The sequence below is a fragment of the Hemibagrus wyckioides genome, linkage group LG21, assembly GCF_019097595.1.
Source record: "Hemibagrus wyckioides isolate EC202008001 linkage group LG21, SWU_Hwy_1.0, whole genome shotgun sequence".
NCBI lineage: Eukaryota > Metazoa > Chordata > Actinopteri > Siluriformes > Bagridae > Hemibagrus > Hemibagrus wyckioides.
The window spans coordinates 17,493,142-17,514,135 of NC_080730.1; the positions used below are offsets into that span (position 1 = coordinate 17,493,142).

The window sequence follows — 20,994 nt, forward strand, 5'->3', positions numbered from 1 at the left end:
AATAATGTGATTTTTCTTGTTTTAGTCCATCAGAAATAATGTTTAATATTTCAGCCCTATAGAGAACTGTGGTATCTTTGGTATGGCACAGAGTTGAATATTTTTTAAACAACAGCATAAAACAAAAGAAAATATTTAAAAACCTAATTAAAATAACTATCAATAAAAAGAAGAAAAAGGTTGATTCAAGTTGATATTTGTTGAAAATATTATTATTATTGTTGTTGATAATAATAATAATAATAATAATAATAATAATTTAAACAAATATCAACAACTAAGCAAAAAATACATTTTAAAAATTAAGAAATTTCTTTAAGAACGTTCTAAGAAGAATCCTTTCATAAAGCTTGAATAAATTGAATACATTCCCCTAAGAGTGCATCCGACCAAATCCATATACCATCACACCCCTAAAAGCAGAAATGGGAGCACGATTTCTTCATGAGTGGAAAAGATAAATGATACCTCTAAATGATACCTTCTGATGTTTCATTACACCAAAAGTATCTCATTACATTTTATCCATGCATCCGGAGCTCAAAAATGGCAGAACATGCTTTTCCTTCTGGAGCATCGTATAAGACCTGCAGTCTGTCCCACAGCAGGGTGATGGGTATTATTTATATAAGCATTCACTGTTGCTCATCCCATTTTTGAGAAAAATAATAATTAAATAATAAGAAATAATAAGATGGCTTGAATCATTAGATTGTAGTTGTACATTAAGAGTGACCATGATGTGTGACGACTGGGATGTTAGAAATAAATAGAGATAGGTAGATGGATAGAGAGAGAGAGAGAGAGAGAGAGATGCTGTAGCAGGAAATATTTTAGTGATGTCAAAGTCCTGAAGTTTCACAGCACTTAAACTGTAACAAACTGAATCATTTCAATGCAGTAAGGACAGCTGTGAGAACAGCTGGATAGTGATGTGGACCTTCAGGAACGCTCGGAGTCGGACCGATTTGCGCGCACGGTCGGCATGCAGCTGTGGGTTATGGTACTGATCGATTCAAAACGTACCACAAATTCAGCGTCTGTTTGGGAAATCAGTTTGCATTGGATGAACATTAAGCAACAAATCATCTTCAGCATCAAGTCAGCAGCTCTACAGAATCAGCTTAAAGTCTGTAAATTCATTGATTAAGGAATAAACGTCTCGAACGGCTCTTGCTTTGAAGGATGTCTGTCTAGTGGGCAATGATACGCTGCCTTCCCACTGACAGAAACCAGGAACCGTTTTAGGAACTCGGGCGCATTTCTACTGAATTACACTTATTAGTAAAGAGATGGATCAAAAAACCTTACTTTGTGTAAATTTTGTCTTCACTGGAAACTACAGTGACTTACAAATTCATTACTACACTTCTTACAATCTCTTCAAACATCACTGCGTTTCTTATTTTAGCATCAGACAGGATCTTAATTCCAACACATTTTAACCAATGTGACAGAGTTGCTCTGTAACCTTTATATAGCAAAATAACTAGCTCCTAGTTTTCAGCTAGTTTGTGTAGTTATTTTGTATAATGCTAGCTCACATGAGAGATTAGGAACGGTGTTGTTAGTTAGTCTTCGCTAATGTTTTCTTATTTCTGGGTGCACTCATTTATCATCAGTAACTAAACTTCACTTCACTACTTTCACCATCTCTGGTTCTTATTTAGGAAAGTTCTAGAAACTCTGTGGAAATGCGCCTTTAGTTTAGAAAAAAAAATGTTTTATTTACGATTAACAGTGGCATCTCGTGTATGTGCGTAAGTTTGCACACACTTGTGACTATATATACTGTACTTTTGCAGTGTGTGAATGCAGGTGAGACACTGCGCACGGTCAGTGTGAAGCTCACCTCTGCGTGATGCTCCTCGTTCTGCTGTAGCACCTCGATGACCAGCTCGGCCAGGCGGAGAGTGTCCTCCAGTTTTTTGGCAGGCGTAACTAAGCGGCCTACGTTCTCTGAGGCACAAGGGCAAAACTGTTAACTGGACACACACAGGCCTAAACACTTCCTTCTGGCTACTCTTATGTAACTGTAGCTAGAGTAGATCACTGACTACGTAAAAGTAGAAAACTATAGAATTCTGACAATTTTCTACAAGCAGTGAGGTATGGATCATTTAAATTTGCAATATGTATTAACCCTTTCATGCACAGTGTCCAGTCTCTGGTCTACTTGTTTAAGTGTTCTACTAAATCCCAAATTAATTCAAACTAATGTTTGAAAAATGCACATAGTTTTCCGGATTATTGCAATATAGGGTTTAACAAATATTTAATTACTATTAATAAAATAAAAAAAAGTATCAATGTATAAAATAATATTAATGTTTAAAAATCTTTTTTTTAATTTATTTTTTATTTCATAAAATTTTTGATCATTTATGCAGAAAAGGGTTAATTTTATTACCTAGACTCCTGTTTAAATCAGCTAAAAATTCTAATTTCAGCACTTTATACTTCTTCCACAAAGTTATCAAATCTAGTCAGTAAGAAGAATGCAAGTGTAATGAGTCGAAGTAAGCAGAGAAAAAAAACAAGTATGTTACAGTTATCATGCAGAATGTTCAGCACGTGCAGGAAGCTGTGCTCGCTAATCCCGCTAAACTCCATTTCTCTCTAATGATCAGCCCCAAAGTTTTCACCCTTGTCTCACTTATGAATTTGAGGAACAGTGAGGTTAATGCTACTGTTCCCCTGATTATTTTTACTTTATTTATTTATTTTTTTAGCAGAATGGTTACACATAAGACACAGAGCTTTATGGGAATGTTCCATCTAATGAGATCCAACATCATGGAGATGGTGTTGCAAACTAAAAATGGACAATTAATGAACACTCAGGTTAATGATGACTAGTTAATAATGATAATAAGACCAGGGTATTGACTGAGAAGAGCGAGGACGGAGTATACGCTCACCGAACACCTGCACGTTTGTGCACTTATCCCATCAGCCAATCACATGTCAGAAGAGCTTCAGTTAATGTTCACATTAATGCATTAAAACACTTTTAGGAACTTATTTAAACACTCTAGACAATCCTCATCTGTCCAGTTTGGATGAGTTTGTCCCCACTGTAGCCTCATGAGTCTTGTTGTCTTCTGCTGTTGTCGTCCATCTGCCTCAAGACTGTCGTCTGTGAAAACCTGAGTAGATTTCTGAAAAACTCCTCATGCATCATGCAGTCTAATCACTGATTTGCTGATTTTAGAACATGAGCATTAACTGACATTCTCGACATGTATCAGCATCACACTGCTGGATTATAGAGGTGTTCCTGTGAAACTGACTGGTGAGTGTATATTTTATGTCTCTTTTAGTGCCGAGTTCTGCTTGAATGAAATGAGACAAACAGAAACATGCATTTTGATCAAATCGCCATTTCCTGGGGTCCTTCTTAACGCCGATATGTCAAAGGTCCTCACTCTTCTGGGCCAATATGTCTCCGTCACAGAATACACTCCACACACTGACGACTTTCCAGTTAACCCTTTAACCATTCACCTGGCTTTGAACTGAACTGGTTTCTAGACTTAACTGGGTCTGGTTTAAAGGGTTAAAATGAAAGCGAGATCCGGAGTACAAAACACCTGCAGACCTACTGCAGAAGAAATGCCTTGCTGTGCCAAATCGGGTATTTCACACACAACAGAGCGGGCTGGTGAAGAAGCAGATTTCTCTCAGATCTACTTCTAGGATGAAGTTTTTTAGGTTGATGAAGTAGGTTGACTTGAATATGGACCATAAATCAAATGACCCAATTTGCAGATTTCGCAAAGGCATCTTCCTTTTTTCTTTTTTTTTTCTTTTTTTTTTTTGCATAGGAATGCATAGGAGACATGATTTAATTCTACAAGCATGATGTAGAATTAAATGGTAACAGCCTGGTTTTTACTGGGTATATAATACAATGCTGTGAACAAGTATTCACCCCCTACCTTCACCCCCAACTGCTTTGCTTAATTGTCAGACTACATGGTTAGAATATATCGGGAATATGAGTGAATAAGTTCAAATCTCACCAAACAAGGTGGTCTAATTTTATGTTTTGTTAGGTTTTTAGTATTAAAACCATGAAGTGCAACAATTTAGGAATACTAAGGAAAACCAAACAGGGGGGCAAATACTTTTTTACAGCACCGTAGCACTACTGTCTACAATCTAAGCTAAGTTTTCATTACAGGGTAGTACATGTTCAGGTTAAAGGGATGAAGCAGTAGTAGTCATGGTTCGAGTCATTCCCTCTCTGCAGAAATGATTTAACTCTCTTTAATTCTAGCCGAGGAGGTTAGCATAACGCCATCGCAGCATTGCTATGGCTTTTTCAGGGAGTGCTCGAGCAACGCTGTGAGGTGGTTATGTCCAAGTCTGGACAGGGAATGCTCTTTTTTCTTAAATAATTAGTCAAACAAAAGGGTTCACCTGGATCCTTCTGATCCTTCTGAGATTTCTCAACTAGAGAACAAAGAGAATAAAAGAGAAGGAGAGAGAAGGAGGGGAGGAAAAGGGTAGGAGAAGAGGAGAAGAGAGAATGTCAGCCGCCGTTCCATTTACTGAGGCTAAAGTCGGAGGATAAGAGAGACAGACAGCAAGAGAGGACAGACAGAATAACAGAGAAAGAGTAGAAAGTCGCCTGCAGACAAAACTTTGACCCTTGGTGCTTTTCAGAGGTGAGAATACAGAAAAGACATTGACCCTTAACGACATTAGTGTATTGATGCGAGACAGACAGTGATACCAAAACGGTAGACTGTGAAGACGCACAGTAAAAAAGAAAAAATAAATAAAATAAGCGAAAACACAACCATAGTCATGACCCGACAGACAGACAGACAGACCCGACGTATAGTCACCAAAAGAAACTCCCTAGATCTTTGAGTTCTCCTAGTTCAGTCCCCTGAGCCAACCAGTATGCAGGTTTCGTACAGTACCTGACCTCTGTCCAAAAGCTTGTGACATGGCTGAGGTGCGAAGGAGGGACGTCAAACAGAAGCAAAAGTAAAAATGCATTCAAATCGCAACAGACAGGAAATGCACAAGTCAGCAAGAGGAACCAAAAAATAAACAAATAAATAAAGCTAACCGATATAGCACCGGAAGCTCCAAACAAACATGGGAGGCTGATGGAGGTGGACGGACTGACTGGCTGAATATTTGACGCTCGACTCAGCCAGACGAGGAGTTGTTTTGTTTTTGTTTTGTCGCTCTTTAAAAAAAAAAAGGCAAGCAAATAGAGTGACAGGATGTTATAGGTCAGAGGGGTTGAGTGTAGTAATGCCAGGTGAGGTGCTGACAGGGATGAGGAAAAGCAGGAGAAAAGGCATGGACTGGTGGAGGGGATGAGGGCAGGTACTCACGAATGGTTAAATCCATCACTTGTGACGCCAAGCAGTAGACAGGATGCTCATACATTTCTCGCTTTTTCCCTACAAAAGAGGACCGGGCATGCAAGAGCAGGGGTCAGAGGAAAGACAGACAGACAGACAGACAGAGAGAGAGAGGGATAGAGAGAGAGAGAGGGGGGAATTCTCCATGCATGTGTACTAGAGACTCTAAAGGGCATTTAGGATTTAGGAAGGTCTCAGTGGTGAGGGTAGAAAATGGAAATTGGAAGGCTGGTTTAAAGGACTACCTCAATGTCCTTAGCTAATAAAAACCGGAAGTTAGGAGGCGGTCTTTTGCAAAAACAATCACACTAACTTAGAATTTGAAGCTGATAGTGCAGCTGCTGTACTGCAAAGTTTGATACTTTTAGTTCATTTGCTATTTTTGTTTTGTTTTGAACAAACTGAAAAGCAAAAACTTTATACAAACCTTGACTAAAAATTAAAACCACCGGCCAATCATGGACAACACAGCTTTAATTTGGTGGGTGGGGGTGTTTGGATGGGGAATGCAACAAGTCATCAAGACAGCATGTTTGCTTCACTTCATGGATTTGAGTCGATTCAGAGTCGAATCAGTTTTCTCACTGAGATTGAACCACACTAGGATCATGACCGACACCATCCCGCTGAAACACTCTGGGGTCAGCTGTTTGATGGCACCTGGCTAAGAACTGAGTGTTATATTATGCAAGCGCATTAAACACTGTAGTACACTACCAGTCAAAAGTTTGGACACACCTTCTAATTCCATGGTCTTTCCTGATGTTTATTTCTTTCTACATTGTAAAACAATGCTGAAGGAGGCCGAAATACACAATAATGTCCTTTGAACAGTTGATATTGAGATATGTCTGCTACTGATGCTCTGTAAAGCCTTCATAACGGCTCTAATCTGAGGTGCTGTTAATTGGTGATTTCTGAGGCTGGCAACTCTAAATGAACTTCTCCTCTGCAGCAGAGGTCAGTTTTGGTCTTGCTTTACTAGGAAGCTCCCAGGAAAGGTGGACGCTTGGCATAAACTAACCTACAAATTAGCTAGATTGTATCACTAGATACAAGTCTTTTAGAAGAACTTTGTAAAAGCAGAATGATTGTGGAAATGAGAAATTCATCTGCTGGTCAATTTATTAAAACATTCCACTTTGGGGAATCTTGGGGAATTTTGGCGGCTTCTTCCATTTGTCAGTCATCAACATTGTGGCAGTTTAAACACAGTGTGTGAATTGAATGGGTGAGTGGAATTCTGGGTAAAGGGAAATGATAGGTTGGATTCTTTAAACAGAGGTGATCATTACACTGCTTGAGCTTCTACCAGTTATTAAGGCAAGTAAGTAACATGTAGCTGGATTTAAACATAAAACTCAAACTAATTTCATACCAAGGAAGGCTGCAAGACTCGCTGCCTCAAGAGCCGATTTATTAAGCCTCCTCTACCGTAAGTATCCCCAGTGGCTGCTGCTGTTTCTTAATAGACGAGGACCATTATGGCCTGTGAGTCATGTTATAGAGCGAATCAAAAGTATGACAAACTATGGGGGGGGGAAACAGCTTTACACCAATACACAGCCAGTGAAAAAGCCAATTAACTGAAAATACACTTCGTTATTTTAGGATTTAGTCAAACGCTTGGCAAGAAGCTCTTAAGGTGTGCATTATGTAAAGAAAGAGTCTGAAACCAGCAGCAGAAAGCCAGAGGGAAACCCAGGGAAAGGCATAGTAAAGACAGAGAAGAGGCCAGAAAAAGAGAGAGAGAAAGAGAGAGAGGAAGAAGAGGAACTGTGGAGACGGAGGGATATAAAAACCCAGGTTAAAGAGGAGTAAGAAGCAGGGTTCATAAGCAGGTGTTAGCTGGAGGAGGCAAACAACAACAGTGTTTTTTGTTTTGTTTTGTTTTAAACATCTTTTCCACACCTGGAAGCTGGTAAGGTGGAAAGAAGTGAAAGGTTGACAGAAGGCAGCGAGGAGGATTTCAGAGACCGAGGGATTGAATGCATTTTTACTTACAGCACAAGTTTATAATTTAAGCATCACTGTAGAGAACACAGCAGGCACAGACTGGGAAAAGAATCAGCACGGGTTTATAAAACAAGGCGTAGAGAAAGCCTTCGAAAGCATTATAACATACGAACAAGACCTCCTGCAGCTTTGAAAGATTTCCACTGAATGCTTTCTCCGAGATTGTTTCACATCAGCGTTAATATTCGTACAAAAATGTTTCGTATCGAGTTTAAAGTATAACAAGTGGTGCAGTGGATCAAAATTAAGGTTTAAAAAATCTAAATAAAAAAAAATCTGAAAACTTCATAAAAACCCTGCACAAAATGACATCTTAACAAGCATCTTCAGTACAGTTGAATGTATCTAGTATTTCCTGATGTGTGGTGACAAATACGCCAGATATAAGAATATTAAACCTGCTTCTAGATATTTTTTATTACTTTCAAGCTCTTGCTTTTTTTGCCCACTTTAAGTATTTCTAGAAAGAAAAAAAATCCCTGCTGATAGAATATGAAAAAGGGTGAATATCTTGATTCTGTCATCAGCTTCACCGGCCAACTCAGCGGGTCACATGATCACCCTGACCACAAACACACCTAATACCTGAATCCAGTACTGTAAAATATAAAGCATCATGAAACCTGTTAGCAATAACCACTCTGCTTCAGCTATATATTTACATCAAGATATCTATTGAAGTGATATCACGCCGTGTCTGAACCTGAAAAAAATAAGGACGCGCTAATAAATGTGTTTTTATTTTTACCTTCCACTTTGGCATACTCAGACAGACGCTGGTAGTTGACCAGCGCCGCCTGCTCCAGACAATTCCTGATCACGGCCTTCACGTCCTCCTGGGGCACCGGAGTTACGATGTCCTTCATCAACACCTGGCAACCCGCACAGAGGCATCCAGGCAAATTTAAAATTCTGTTTTCACAATTCCTTCGCAATTTATGCTCATGAATTTGCAGCAGCAGTTTGCGTGGCACAAATGGAATGTGTGAATTTACAGTGGATATGAGTGGATACGGGTTATTTTTATGGAGCATATGTAGCTCTGAATTGTGCTTGTTGTGACAACGCACCCTTTCCAGCAGCGAGAGTGTAGCCTTCAGAGCTCCCTCTGGCCTTCCGAATGGAAAACAGTACCTGAGAATGTGAGAGAGAGGAAAATTACAGGGTTTAACATAAACGTATACAAAAAAATAAATAAACTTCATACATCATTCATTAATTTATTCACTGATGGATAAAAAAATAACTTTATATTTATTATAAAAAACTAAATAAAAAATATATAATATAAAAATTATATAATATTTATATGATAAAAAATATAAATTCATTATCATCAGTAATAATATTAATAATAGTAATAATGAGATTTGTATATAATAACAATAATAATGATAACTTTTTTTTACTTCAGTGAATATTAACATTTACAGTAAATTAATTAATTAATTATGATTACAATATTAAATTACACACGTCTAGGTTCTGAATACTATCAAGAATTTAATTTATAAATTAGTCACGCAAAAAATATTTTGTTATTTATAGAAAATACAATTTATCTGAATACTTGAACTGCATCTTTTATATATTTTTCAATTAAAATGATTAATTAACTATTAAAATAATTGATTTACTGATGGATCTACTTCCAGCCCTTCACCTGAAATGTGTGATCTGGTTTTCGAGCAACACTCGCAGTCGTTCTTTAATCTCCTCGAAGCGCTCGCGTTCCTCCACCGTGACAGTGCCGATTCCATCAGGCCTGAGGCGACACACACACACACACACACACACACACACACACACAGAGTCAAAAGTCAGCACTACCAGTCTGCTGGTGGAGGTTACAACGGTCACAGACATTTACACAGGGTCATGTGTAGGGTCACAGGAAGGCAGCAAACACACACACACACATATATATATATATATACGTATGGTGGATAAATAAAGGTTTATCCCATCTCACGCACACATAATACACACTTTTATAAAGAACTTCCATTTGGTGTGTGTGTGTGTGAGAGTGTGAGAGAGAGAGAGAGAGAGAGAGAGAGAGAGAGAGAGCGAGAGAGATTGTATTTGACTGTGTGGTGTGTCTGTGAGAGAGATTTTGTTCTCCTAATCTCGTACACAAATGAAAGACAACTGCTTGTGTCAGTGTGATGAGACAGATGATCTCCATCTATCATGGCTGTGACATGAATGTTCTACCTCTGCCTGTTTCACACACCCCTCCACGTGCTGTTTGGAAATGAAGGTGTTTTGAAGATGAAGAGTAACCCTACCATCCAAAAAAAAAAAAAAAAAAAAAAAACACCTCTGCCTAACACAGACACACACACAGAGCAACACAGTGGTGGACCCCCTGTCTGGTGTGACACCCGTGACACCTCCCCCCATCCCTCCTGTACCACTCTTTCTTGAGGAGAGTGTCACGTCTCCTGTTCTTCATACTCGTGTCAGGACGGCCCACGCCTCCTCCATCACACACACACACACACACATACACACACAGAGCTTGCATCCTGGTACTGTCACGAACCACAAAGAGCCAGCCTTTACACTCTTTGTGCAGAAGTGTGTGTAAGGGTGTGTTACAATATGCGCAGGTGACACACTTCATCTCTGGGACAATCCATTTCTTTATTTATATATATATATATATATGTGTGCTTTTGTGTAACAATGCAAGTAGCATTAATCCGATTTCATTAACACTGTTTGCCAGGGGGAAAAAAATAAAACAAATTAATGAATCTATTTCACACTAATTAACCTTTTCCCCCCTCGTGAACAGGCTGCGCTACCGTTATCATAACCCTACATGCCGTCATGCATATTCAAAACTCAAATGCAAATGAGACCCCGTTTGACAGTTATTAAAAATGGTAATCCAGATATGCTAATGAGGTCGTCGTGTCATATCCTGCAACATCGGAGACACACACTGTTGCCATCTGCGGTGCACCAGGGGTGTGTGGTTGTGGTGTTTTTGGTTGGCCGCATGCACCGAGTGTTGAAGGTGAAAGGTCAGTCGCTAACTTCAAACGCAAGGCGAGAGGAAAGAGTGGACGAGAGAGACGGACAGCAGAGGACACAGGCGGAGGACAGGACACTAACGCCACGCTGCCTCGAGGTCAGGACTGACAGGATGACACGTTGTCTTTCTTTCTTTCTTTCTCTTGCTCTGACTTGGAGCTACATGTGTCGTCTTGTCTGAGCTGATCATAAAGGGACACGCAGACAGCCCACTTCAACTCCATCAATGTCCGTCACACACTCCGCCGTCTTCGAGACTGACAATCCTTTCTACATTTCTGCATTCCATTTATGCGTACAGGGTGTTAGTCAGGTGTTCGGTACAAGCAGAACTGTACTAAACATCGCTCTATTAAAAAATGTGTGTTTAACCGCTCACGCTGTTGGTCTTGGGGATGGACAAAGGGGTAAATAAGGGTCATCACATGAGCACAATCTAACTAATATCAGAGTCTCACCTTCTGAACCCTGCCGTCACCTGAGACTTAGAGTCCCGCTTTCTCATCAACTCCACGAGGCGGAGCTCTTTTTTAGACGGGGCTGGAGGAGCCGGGTACAGGGCACTGAGCAGATCAGCCTCACACACAGGCCATTTGATCAGCTCACACACTCTCTGACTTTATTCCACACACACACACACACACACATAGGCATTCGGAGAGGTGTAACAGCATGAGGTCAGGTGGGAAATAAAAGAGAAAAGACGTGAGAGATGCAAACTGAAAGAAAAAACAAACAAAGTGAATGAAGAAGAACGTAATCATACGAGATGGAAACAGACGAGGGGGTAATTATTTCTATTTCCAGACCTGCCGGCTCTGAGGAGGAACAGAGAGACAGAGTAAACACAAATCGCTCGACTGTTGTCTTTCACTGAAATTGTGGATTGGTTCCATATGCTTGATATTTTTCATGTTTTTTGCTCAAAATTTTTTGCCAATTTTTATTTTAGCCTTTTTAAAATTTCGATGCATCCAGAATAAACACGTTATTTATTTATTTACTGCTGTTATTAATCAAATAAGCCACGCCCTTTGTTTATGGTGATGGTATTGCGTGCTGGTTAAGAGAAACTGAGAAGAGTCACCCATGAGACAGAGGGGGAAAAACATGGATGACCGTGAGAGTTGAACCGAGAAGCTCAGTGATGAAAGGCCAGTGTTTTAACCACCAGGCTGATGGTTTAATTATAGGATTTGAACCAAGGACCTCAGGGTCACAGGGCAAGTGTCTTACCAATGCACCACAGGTACATCAAGGCAGCTTTGCCTTTAAAATTTAAATTAAAAGCAAATAAGTGAAGCTTGAAAATAAAACAATTATTTAGAGAGAAGGGGGCGGGGCTTCCAGGTGTTTCAGGAGAGTTTAAAACACCCGTGAATGTGTCAGTCACGTTTATCCAAACGCAAAGGTCAACTGTATTGTCCTAAGAAGTCCAAAGTTCTTTTTTTAAGCATATTTCTGAGGGACAGTTGGCATCTATTCATTAGCCACACACTTTCATTCGGTGTATTCTTCAAACATAGCCTTGTGATGAAAAAGTCTAAGTGAGTAACGGGAGGAACACAAAGAAGAGAGAGAGGAATACACGTGTTATAAACGAGATGATCCTACCTGTTGCCGTGCACGTGTGAAGCACAGAAGGCAAAGCTGTAGTGAAGCAGCGTGGGGTCGATCATCGCACCGTTCTCAGCTCTCTCTAACAAGTCGCTCAGGTAACACAGGTGTCTGTGACAACCCCGTACACCGTTTCTGGCACAGTACTCGTCCAGGACAAACACCTGACCAGGACTAAACCAACCCTGCAGGGGAGGACCAAGTGGAGGAGTCAGACTTCAGATAATCATTTTCTACCATAAGGCACAAATATAAGAAATGTTCTAAAGTGAGCAAGAGAGAATAAAACGCTCCAAATTCATTTGGTTCACTTGCTGGAGATGAATCATTTTGTGTTTGAATCAAAGTGTATCGTGTGGAAGTACCAGGCAGGAGTAGGAGTCGTTTAGTCTGTGGTCCAACGTGAGGCGCTGCACCATCTCAAACAGCGAGGCGTGATCGAAGTTACAGGGGTTCGCTGAGATGAACTCGTCCATACCGTGTTTCTGTGCACGGTCTGCGTCTGTGTGTGTGTGGGGGGGGGGAGATGTAGAGGAGCATTAGAGAATACACACTTTGTCACACTCTTTGCAAAGACTGGTCAACATGCAAGTCTTGAAAGCACATATGAGGCAATCACGTCATTTCCTTAACAACTGTTCAAAATGTTGTCTTTAAAAGTAAATCATTCAAATTTTTCTCATTCAAAAAACATTCTTTTTAATCATTTAATATATATATATATATATACATATATATATATATATATATATAGTAAAATAATCATGATCAATAGATTGTCAGTAAAATATTCTCATTTAAATTAATAAATGTTATAATATTTCTAAATAACTTCATAGATTAATATCAGTCTGCAATTTCTTTTCTCATTTAAATAAAAATATTTAAATAATTCTTAATAATTAATCAAATAACTTCAGACTATAAGAGAGAAAGTCCTTTGAATGAATCACTTTCTAAATGATTCCTAATTCGTTCTAATCATTTAAAGACTAAATAATATTAATATAATAAAATAAGTAACAAAATAAGAGACTAAATTAGCATAAATCTTAATCATTGTTCTGTGATTTGTTACAAAATCCATTTTTTTGTTTCGAACTCAGTTAATTAGTTAGTTAGTTTGATTATAAGGCAGATAGTCAGATTGTGAGTATAAGGCACACTTCACTAAGCTCTTCATGACGTATAGATATGTTCACTCTGTATATTTTTCTAAAAGCTTCACACATCATAAATACTGTTATATATTCATCAGAGTCACAGAATGTTGACAGTATGATGATGAAGGTGACATTTTCTAGTCATAACATCTCATGACATTGCACTAAGTCCAGCCCAAGAGTGTCAGAACAACAACCTTAATCATCAGGTTACTCGATCGTGTACCACGTGACTCGAGTGTTATGAAACTGTCATAATAATAACAAAAGGATGTTATTGTGTGTGTTAACGTGTGTTATTGTGTATAAGTACTCATGTCAGAATGGACCTTTATAAATGTTTATGTATAGAGCTCAAGTAACCTTATAAGCACCGTGCTACCAAATCTCATCTAAATTTCTTTTATGCGATTTAAAATCACACTGCAGTAATTTGTACACGCAGCTGATTTTGTACATTTCCAGAGCGTCCCTATTCTTAGCTGATAATCCTGATCTTCTACAGACCTGTCGTTAGTCAACTAATTTCTCAATCTGTCTGCTCCAAATAATCCTCAACCCCACAAAATGCCTTTTACCAAGCGCTCCTTGTATATACGGCATCGTCCAGCTCCATTCAGCAGGCCGCCCACAGGCCCCCGGGGTCGGACTAATTAAAGCAACCCCGTGCCACTAACCTGCGCTTAGGAAGAGGACCAGCCCAATACCCCCCCCCTGTACCCCCCACACACCCCCTTATCCCCCTGTCCATGCAGCTATTGTCCATTAAGGGGACTAAATAAATCCAACAACACATTTTCACTTTCCTCCCTGGTTAGGTATTACATCAGGGCCTGGGCAAATAAGCAGGACCCGGTGGCTTAATCCAGTCCGCTCGGGGGGCTATTCTCATTCTAATGCACCGTTTCAGACAGAGCTTAAAGCCCATACTGCAGGCTGGTGCCCATTCACGGTCAGCGGCCTACCGAGTGTCCACGCTTTGCATCTGAATGCAGGAACAAGGCTTAACCCTCACCTGTGCTTAAGGGTTACGCGCCTGCGACATACCGTTTATTTCTTGAGTGTATGACATAACAAACATCTCCATTAGTGTGTTCTGTATGTCAGGTGGGCGTCTCTTCTACAGAATGCATCATTACAGATCAGGGTTTCAGTTTATAATTCATTATATTCTTACACAAACATTGCTCCAGTATATAAGACACAGAACCTCGAGTGGATTATAGTACCCCGAATTTTTAGTGTTGAAAAATCTTTACATTTGGTTTTAATCTACTGTATATACTACACATACACTTCATTATATTATATTATATTATATTATATTATATTATATTATATTATATTATATTATATTATATTATATTATATTATATTATATTATATTATATTATATTATATTATATTATACAATAATATATTATATTTATACTATACTTATATTTATTCAACTGAAACACACATTTTAAGATAGCTTGAAAAGTATTTATTTTACTTTGAGGAATTTCAGGTCAAAATACATTTCATTACCAGTAGAATTAATGACCGAATTGATTTCTTCTATACAAATCTCAATTAAAATTTCAAAAAATAATTTTAAATCGAGTTCGAGTTCGAGTTAATTGGAGTTAATATGGAATTTTTCCAAAAAAATGATTTGTGTGTCTTAATGCTGCATGAAAATCTGACAATGTTTATCTTTAAAGGTTTCTAATATTTGACCAAAACCACGTCCAGGCTGAAACAAAGGCGTCCTCGTGAACCCGTAAGTCAAAAAGGTGACACTGTGTCCCTCTAACGTGTCTGAATATGAGCTTGTCACGTCGCTTTGACGTTAGCGGAGGCTAGGCACGGCTCTGGACAGTAACACACCATGACACTAGTCAGCTTCGGACAAGCGGGTCAGAGCTGAACTGACACTGATTGATGGGATGCTCTTCATTTATAGATCTGTTCTCTAGAAGAGTCGAGTCCACGCTACAACATTTGGGGCTATTTAGCGCTTCTCCTTTTGGAAGCACTGACCCCCTCACACACACACACACACACACATACACACACACTAAAGATGACAGAGCCTGAGATTAGGCCCACAGGCACCGAGTGACAGCGCTGGAGCTTCTTTGCGAGTGAAGAGGTAAAGTTAGAGGAAGAGAAGCAGAACAGAGTGACAGCACAGGGCCGTGTTTAATCACAGCCTTTCTAAATTAATCCCCTCCTTCAATATGGCCGCCTTCACCGGCGTACACAGACACAAGCCAGTTCTGTCAGCGCCGAGTTCTGCTATTTCTGTCTCTATATATTTCAGTCATGATTGACGGCGATACTTCTGACCAATCGCTGTTTGCTTTTGTGTTCGAGTCGCAACGGACAGTTTCGGGATAGACAGAAAGGTATATTTTTAAATATGAATAAAAAGGAAGATGATTAGATATTTTCTATTAGTTACAGTGTTTCATTTTTGTTTTTAAGCTTTACTTAGCGTCAGATTTTAATTAGATAAGAATTTTGTTTAACATCATCACAGTGCATTTTAATTCTCCATTCTGAATGGTCGGAAAGTGTGGATACATTTGATCCAATCACACGCAGCCGATCTGTCTGCAACATAAATGCCCTCATTCAAGCACGTTATCGTTTCTATAGCAACGTATGTCATGCACTACGTAATCGAACAGCGATAATAAACAGATAAAGACATTGTTTTTATCACACAAATAACTAGTCATTAATGTGGTGATGTTTTGTCTAAGAAGAAGCTGATGGAAGGAGTCTCCAGTGTCAGGGCATTATTTTTTTATACATTCCTATTTATTCCATATAGAAATATATAAATAGTCCGTATTTTTGAATAGTGAGGAAATCAAGGGCATCAAAAAATAATAAATAAATTAGATTAAGGTTAATTAATGAGAAGGTTAACAAATTAAAGGGTCTGTCCTATTTTAGAAGGAAGACATGAGGTAGATCTTTAATATTAGTGTGATGTGATGTGATCTGATATAATCAGCTACTGACTAACTATCAGCATATTAAAGCTCCAAGTGAAATCTTTATCAAGGGGGAAAAAAAGAACAAAAAGTCTACAGGTGAAGATTCAGACGCAGCCAGAAAAGTGTAATCTTCATTTTAGGGTTTTTGTCCTTCTTTTTGCCGGCTGCTGAGAAGGGAAAGACGGTGTGAACCAGCAAGTAGTTATTTGGTAACATTCCACTGATAGCTTCCAGAAATAATCAGGTTGTAAAGACACTGTTTAATTCATGGGGCGTCACTTTTAACACGGTAATTACCAGCTGCTGAGAGGTGCAAACCAGTAGTTTCAATGAATTCATTTAGAGCAATAAATCCACAACTGCGACGGTTGGAGAAAAATCACCGTAATTAAGTCACCAGCATTTCCTTCAACGCTGCTTCGTCTCTGTTCAGGTGAAAAAATCCCTGATTGTTGAGCGGGAGGATGGAGGAGAGTTAGCTGATGGTATAAAAACACCTGTGTGTGTGTGTGTTTGTGTGTGTCTGTGTGTGTGTGTTGGAGAGTTGGAGGGGGGGACGTTGGGGGCAGAGCAAAAGCACAGCTCTAAATGCAGTAAGCATCCCTGCATCGTAGTCCTGCATTTTATGTTTCAGACATTCTTAAAGACTGCCATGAACTGCCATGACTGCCATGAACTGGAGAGACAGTAGAAGAGGAAAAAGAAGGGAGGAGGAAGAAGAGAAGAGGATCCAGCTACAAGAGAGTGAAGAGGCACACACACATGTATACGGATAAGAAGGAAAGAAAGAAAGAAAAAAAGAAAGAAAGAAAAAAAGAAAGAAAGAAACTATAGTCGCTACAGTCTCTCACTCACTCCACATCAAACACATTTTATTTCTCTCAGTGAATAAAAAGCAAGCTTGGGTCTAATGGCACGATTTAAACAGTCTGAGAAAACCTGTGTGTGTGTGTGTGTGTGTGAGAGAGTACTCACAGAACTGTGAGATTGGAGCGTCGAGCTGCGGTGCTGTTCCTCCTTTAGCGTTAAGTTTTTGCACCTGTGTGGGAGGGATGGGTTTGTGCGACTGGCCCGTGGCTCTGTACATGGCCTGAACCCACAGGATCCGGTCCTGCTCATCATCGCTGGCAAAGATCACAGTGTCGCCTTCCTTCACAGCGTTAAAGAAAGTCCTACCTCCGTCCAAACCTGCAGCAACAAACACAAGCAGAAAAGACTAAAATAATAAAAAATAGCCCATTTCTAATAATAAAAATTCATTTCAATTATTTATTTATTTTTTGCTGCTTCAAATCTATCATAAAACACATAATTTTAAAAAATAAAATAATAATAATAATAATAATAATATGTATAAACTAAATCATTTTTATTAAAACATATATTTAAAATAATTTATTATGCTGAGTAAAATTACATATTAGACTTGTCTAGAATGTTTCAAATAAATTGTTTATTTTCTATTTTATTTCATGAACTACTTTTTTCTTTTTTGTCTTATATGCTTCAAACCTGAATTTCCTTGAAATATATTACACAATTTTAAATAACATTATTATTAAAAGTCTTACATTCAAAACAACATTACACAATAACGCATAATGACTCTGATTTATGTAAGACCTTTCCCACTTTTTAATTCTAATTAGTAAAGATGAAGCCTGATTTCTTGTGTCAAGAGCTAGTGAGTTTAATTGAGACTAATAAATCATCTCTGAGCGTTAACACACAGGGGCTAATGAAGAGAAATCCACAATCCGGTCAACATTCTGCTAAAATAAACACTGGTCATAAAGATTCTGAGCATGATTTCATCACGTTTCACTAAAATACCAGTCTAAACAATGATGCTCTTATTTAACAGAGATAATAACGTACTGCAAACAGAGCAGTCTCGGGCTTTATTCATTACCAGAGAACATAATTAACACTGTGTGATTTTTATAAGTCTACTGGTCTGAAGAAGAAATTAAATTTTAATTTTAAAAATTAATTTTAATTTTAAAAATTAAATAAAAATCTTTAATGATTAATTCAGTCAAATTTGAAACATGCTTTTTAAAAATAAAAACTTTTTTTTCGAAATTTCACCATCATTTAAATGAAATATTTATTTACAAAATTATTATTTACAATTTCTAAAATCGAAAAAAATATATTAGTAATACTTCTCCGTGTTTGCTGTTTGTGAGACTGGTTGGAGTTACCTGGCTGAGGGTCGGTGTAGTCCACAGTGTATCCATCCAGTTGGAGAAGCTCCACAGGTTCTGCCTTCTTCTCTCTGTAGCTGCACATGGCGAAGGTGTACTGACTGACCTGCAGATGTTAGGAAATAACTCAGATCAGTAATGAGCAAGTGTTGATGAAAAACCAGCTGAAATGAGGACGTGAGGAAGAAACCTTTAGAGGAACCAGACTCTAACAGTGAGATTATGAATCATTAGATACAGAACATTAAAGACAAACGGCACTTCGAGACCTTCAAACTGATATGAATCAAAATCAGGAAGTACGAGAAATATGTATACGAATACGTGAAGGTTTTTAATAACAATCGGTATTAAAAACTTGATAGAATAAGAGGTTTAAACCAACTAAATAAAGAGAAACGACATGCGAGAAACAAAACCTTATCTGCTATCTGTTATAACGTTATCTGTTCAGTCGACATGGTGTATTCGTATTTGTTTACATCTTTACTAGGTAGGGTTTAAGGAACGTGTGCATGGAGAAGAGAAGGGTTGTCTCTGCACCTTGGGCACGGATCGAGAGCTTGGCTTAAATCCTGCCAATCAAACGTGAGTGATGGATGAGTGAATGTGAATGAGAGCCAGGCGACCCTCTCCCATCAGCCCTTGCTCTGTCATATCAGGGCCGTGTGTATCAATCTGACTCGCCCTGTAAGTGGCGTCTCCCTCTCACCCTGCCCTCAGAGTGACACCATCAATTCAATGTCATGTGTGTGACGGCGGGGCTCGCATTGCCTCCCGGCTCTCAGACCGTCTCTGCAGTGAGCAGGTGCCTCGGGGACACTGTACACCCCTTTCCCCCTCCCTCCCCCCTCCCCGTCACACCGGGGCGCTAAAGTTCGAGACTCCCTGCGTTCGGCTGACCTGCTGTCAAACCGACAGTTAAAGGATTTTAAATGACTCTGGCTCCATGATTAGCCTGGTATGCCTCGGCTTTTTAAATGACCTCGTCATTGTTTGGTGTTGCTCTATAAATTGCATTGTGCGTGGGAGAGAGAGAGAGAGAGAGAGAGAGAGCGAGAGAGAGAGAGAGAGAGAGAGAGAGAGAGAGTCAGCGTAGGCGAGCTGCAATCAATGAGATATTACTGGCTGAGAAGAGACGCCCCTGGTCACTCACAGGCATTAACATATTCACAGGCTCGAGACCGAATGAGCAAGCCACTACGTTATGAAGAGACGAAGAGACAGAAGAAGAGGGGAGTGTGTGTGTGTGTGTGTGTGTGTGTGTGATGGAGGTTAGACAGCCAGCTGTTCTGCAGCGTCGCCTCCAGGCTGCAGAATAATTAGACTTCACTTTGCATCATAAATATTTGCCTTACGCCTTCAGTTTAGCCAACGCCACTGGGAGCTCAAAGCCACACAGGAGCAGAAGTACAGAGTGCTGAAAATACGAAGAAGGAGGAGAAGATGAGCATACAGAAAGAGAAGAGAAAGAAATAGTAGAAAAAGAAAACAAGAAATTCAAAGTATGACTAGAAGGAGAAAGAAGTAGAACAATCAAAGAAGCAAAGAAGAAGAAAAAGAAATGGACAAAAAAGCACACCAGAATAAATCCTCAGTAAAGGATAAAGAGGTCCAGTTCAGTTTGACACCACTGAGGCTTTGGAGCTGACCATCTTACTTTTTCCCATTAAATATGAGACTTTAACTGAGAATGCACAGTGAGAACCATAAGAAACGCTGTATTAAATCTCAAAAGGTGAGTGTGTGTGATGTAGGGAAACTGTAGTGTAAGTCTCTGATGGTATCCTGCTCAGAGTGTACACTTACACTACCGACACTTGGTCTGTAATGGCTGCTGTTGTCTCATAAACGCTGGCCAGTGTGAGATGTGCTACAGTGGTCATGCCAGTGCCTCTCAGGCGAGAGCTGTAACTGCTCCACAGCCTGTTATTAAACACTTCTGAATAATTTAATGGTAATGAGAGTCTTTGACCTGAAATAAACAGCGCAGAGTGAGTGCAGGGCCAAGGAGAGAAGATTCACAGCCAGAGATCTGAGATACAGAGAGCTGTGCAATAATCCACTTACTAACCATTACTGCTAAGGGGGTGTGGCCTATATGGCTGTCAGTCACAGAAAAAGAGGTGTTGTCTATGCGGCTGTCAATTCATGGAAAGGGGGTGTGACCTATGTGGCTGTCAGTCACAGGAAAGCAGGTGTGACCTAGGTGGCTGTCAGTCACAATAAAAGAGGCGTGGTCTATGTGGCTATCAATTCATGGAAAGGGGGTTTGGCCTATGTGGCTGTCAGTAACAGGAAAGAAAGTGTGACCTATGTGGCTGTCAGTCACAGAAAAGGTGGTGTGGCCTATGTGGCTGTCCATCACAGGCAAGAAGGCGTGACCTATCAGTCACAGAAAAGAGGGTGTGGCCTACGTTTTTGTCAGTCACAGAAAAAGAGGTGTGGCCTATGTGGCTGTAAGTCACAGGCGAGAAGATGTGACCTATGTGGCTGTAAGTCAGAGTAAAGAGAGTGTGGCCTATGTGGCTGTCAGTCACTGAAAAAGAGGTGTGGCCTA

The 20,994-nt window shown here is 39.5% G+C and overlaps 1 protein-coding gene across 6 annotated transcripts in view; it reads right to left on the reverse strand.

Moving 5' to 3' along the window:
- cadpsa (Ca2+-dependent activator protein for secretion a) overlaps positions 1–20,994 on the reverse strand; it is a 106,284-nt gene that overhangs the window by 22,923 nt on the left and 62,367 nt on the right. For 2 of the 6 annotated variants that reach the window (XM_058373772.1, XM_058373769.1), the window contains exons 10-18: positions 18,432–18,540; positions 17,200–17,412; positions 12,434–12,570; positions 12,066–12,253; positions 9,070–9,171; positions 8,477–8,540; positions 8,155–8,278; positions 5,361–5,429; positions 1,853–1,959 (exon numbers count right to left, since the gene is read on the reverse strand). In XM_058373772.1, coding sequence (XP_058229755.1) covers positions 1,853–1,959; positions 5,361–5,429; positions 8,155–8,278; positions 8,477–8,540; positions 9,070–9,171; positions 12,066–12,253; positions 12,434–12,570; positions 17,200–17,412; positions 18,432–18,540 — 1,113 coding nt within the window. Of the gene's footprint in view, positions 1–1,852; positions 1,960–4,425; positions 4,459–5,360; positions 5,430–8,154; positions 8,279–8,476; positions 8,541–9,069; positions 9,172–12,065; positions 12,254–12,433; positions 12,571–17,199; positions 17,413–18,431; positions 18,541–20,994 lie in introns of all 6 variants that reach the window. The other 4 variants (XM_058373771.1, XM_058373773.1, XM_058373775.1 and 1 more) reach the window with 3 other exon arrangements.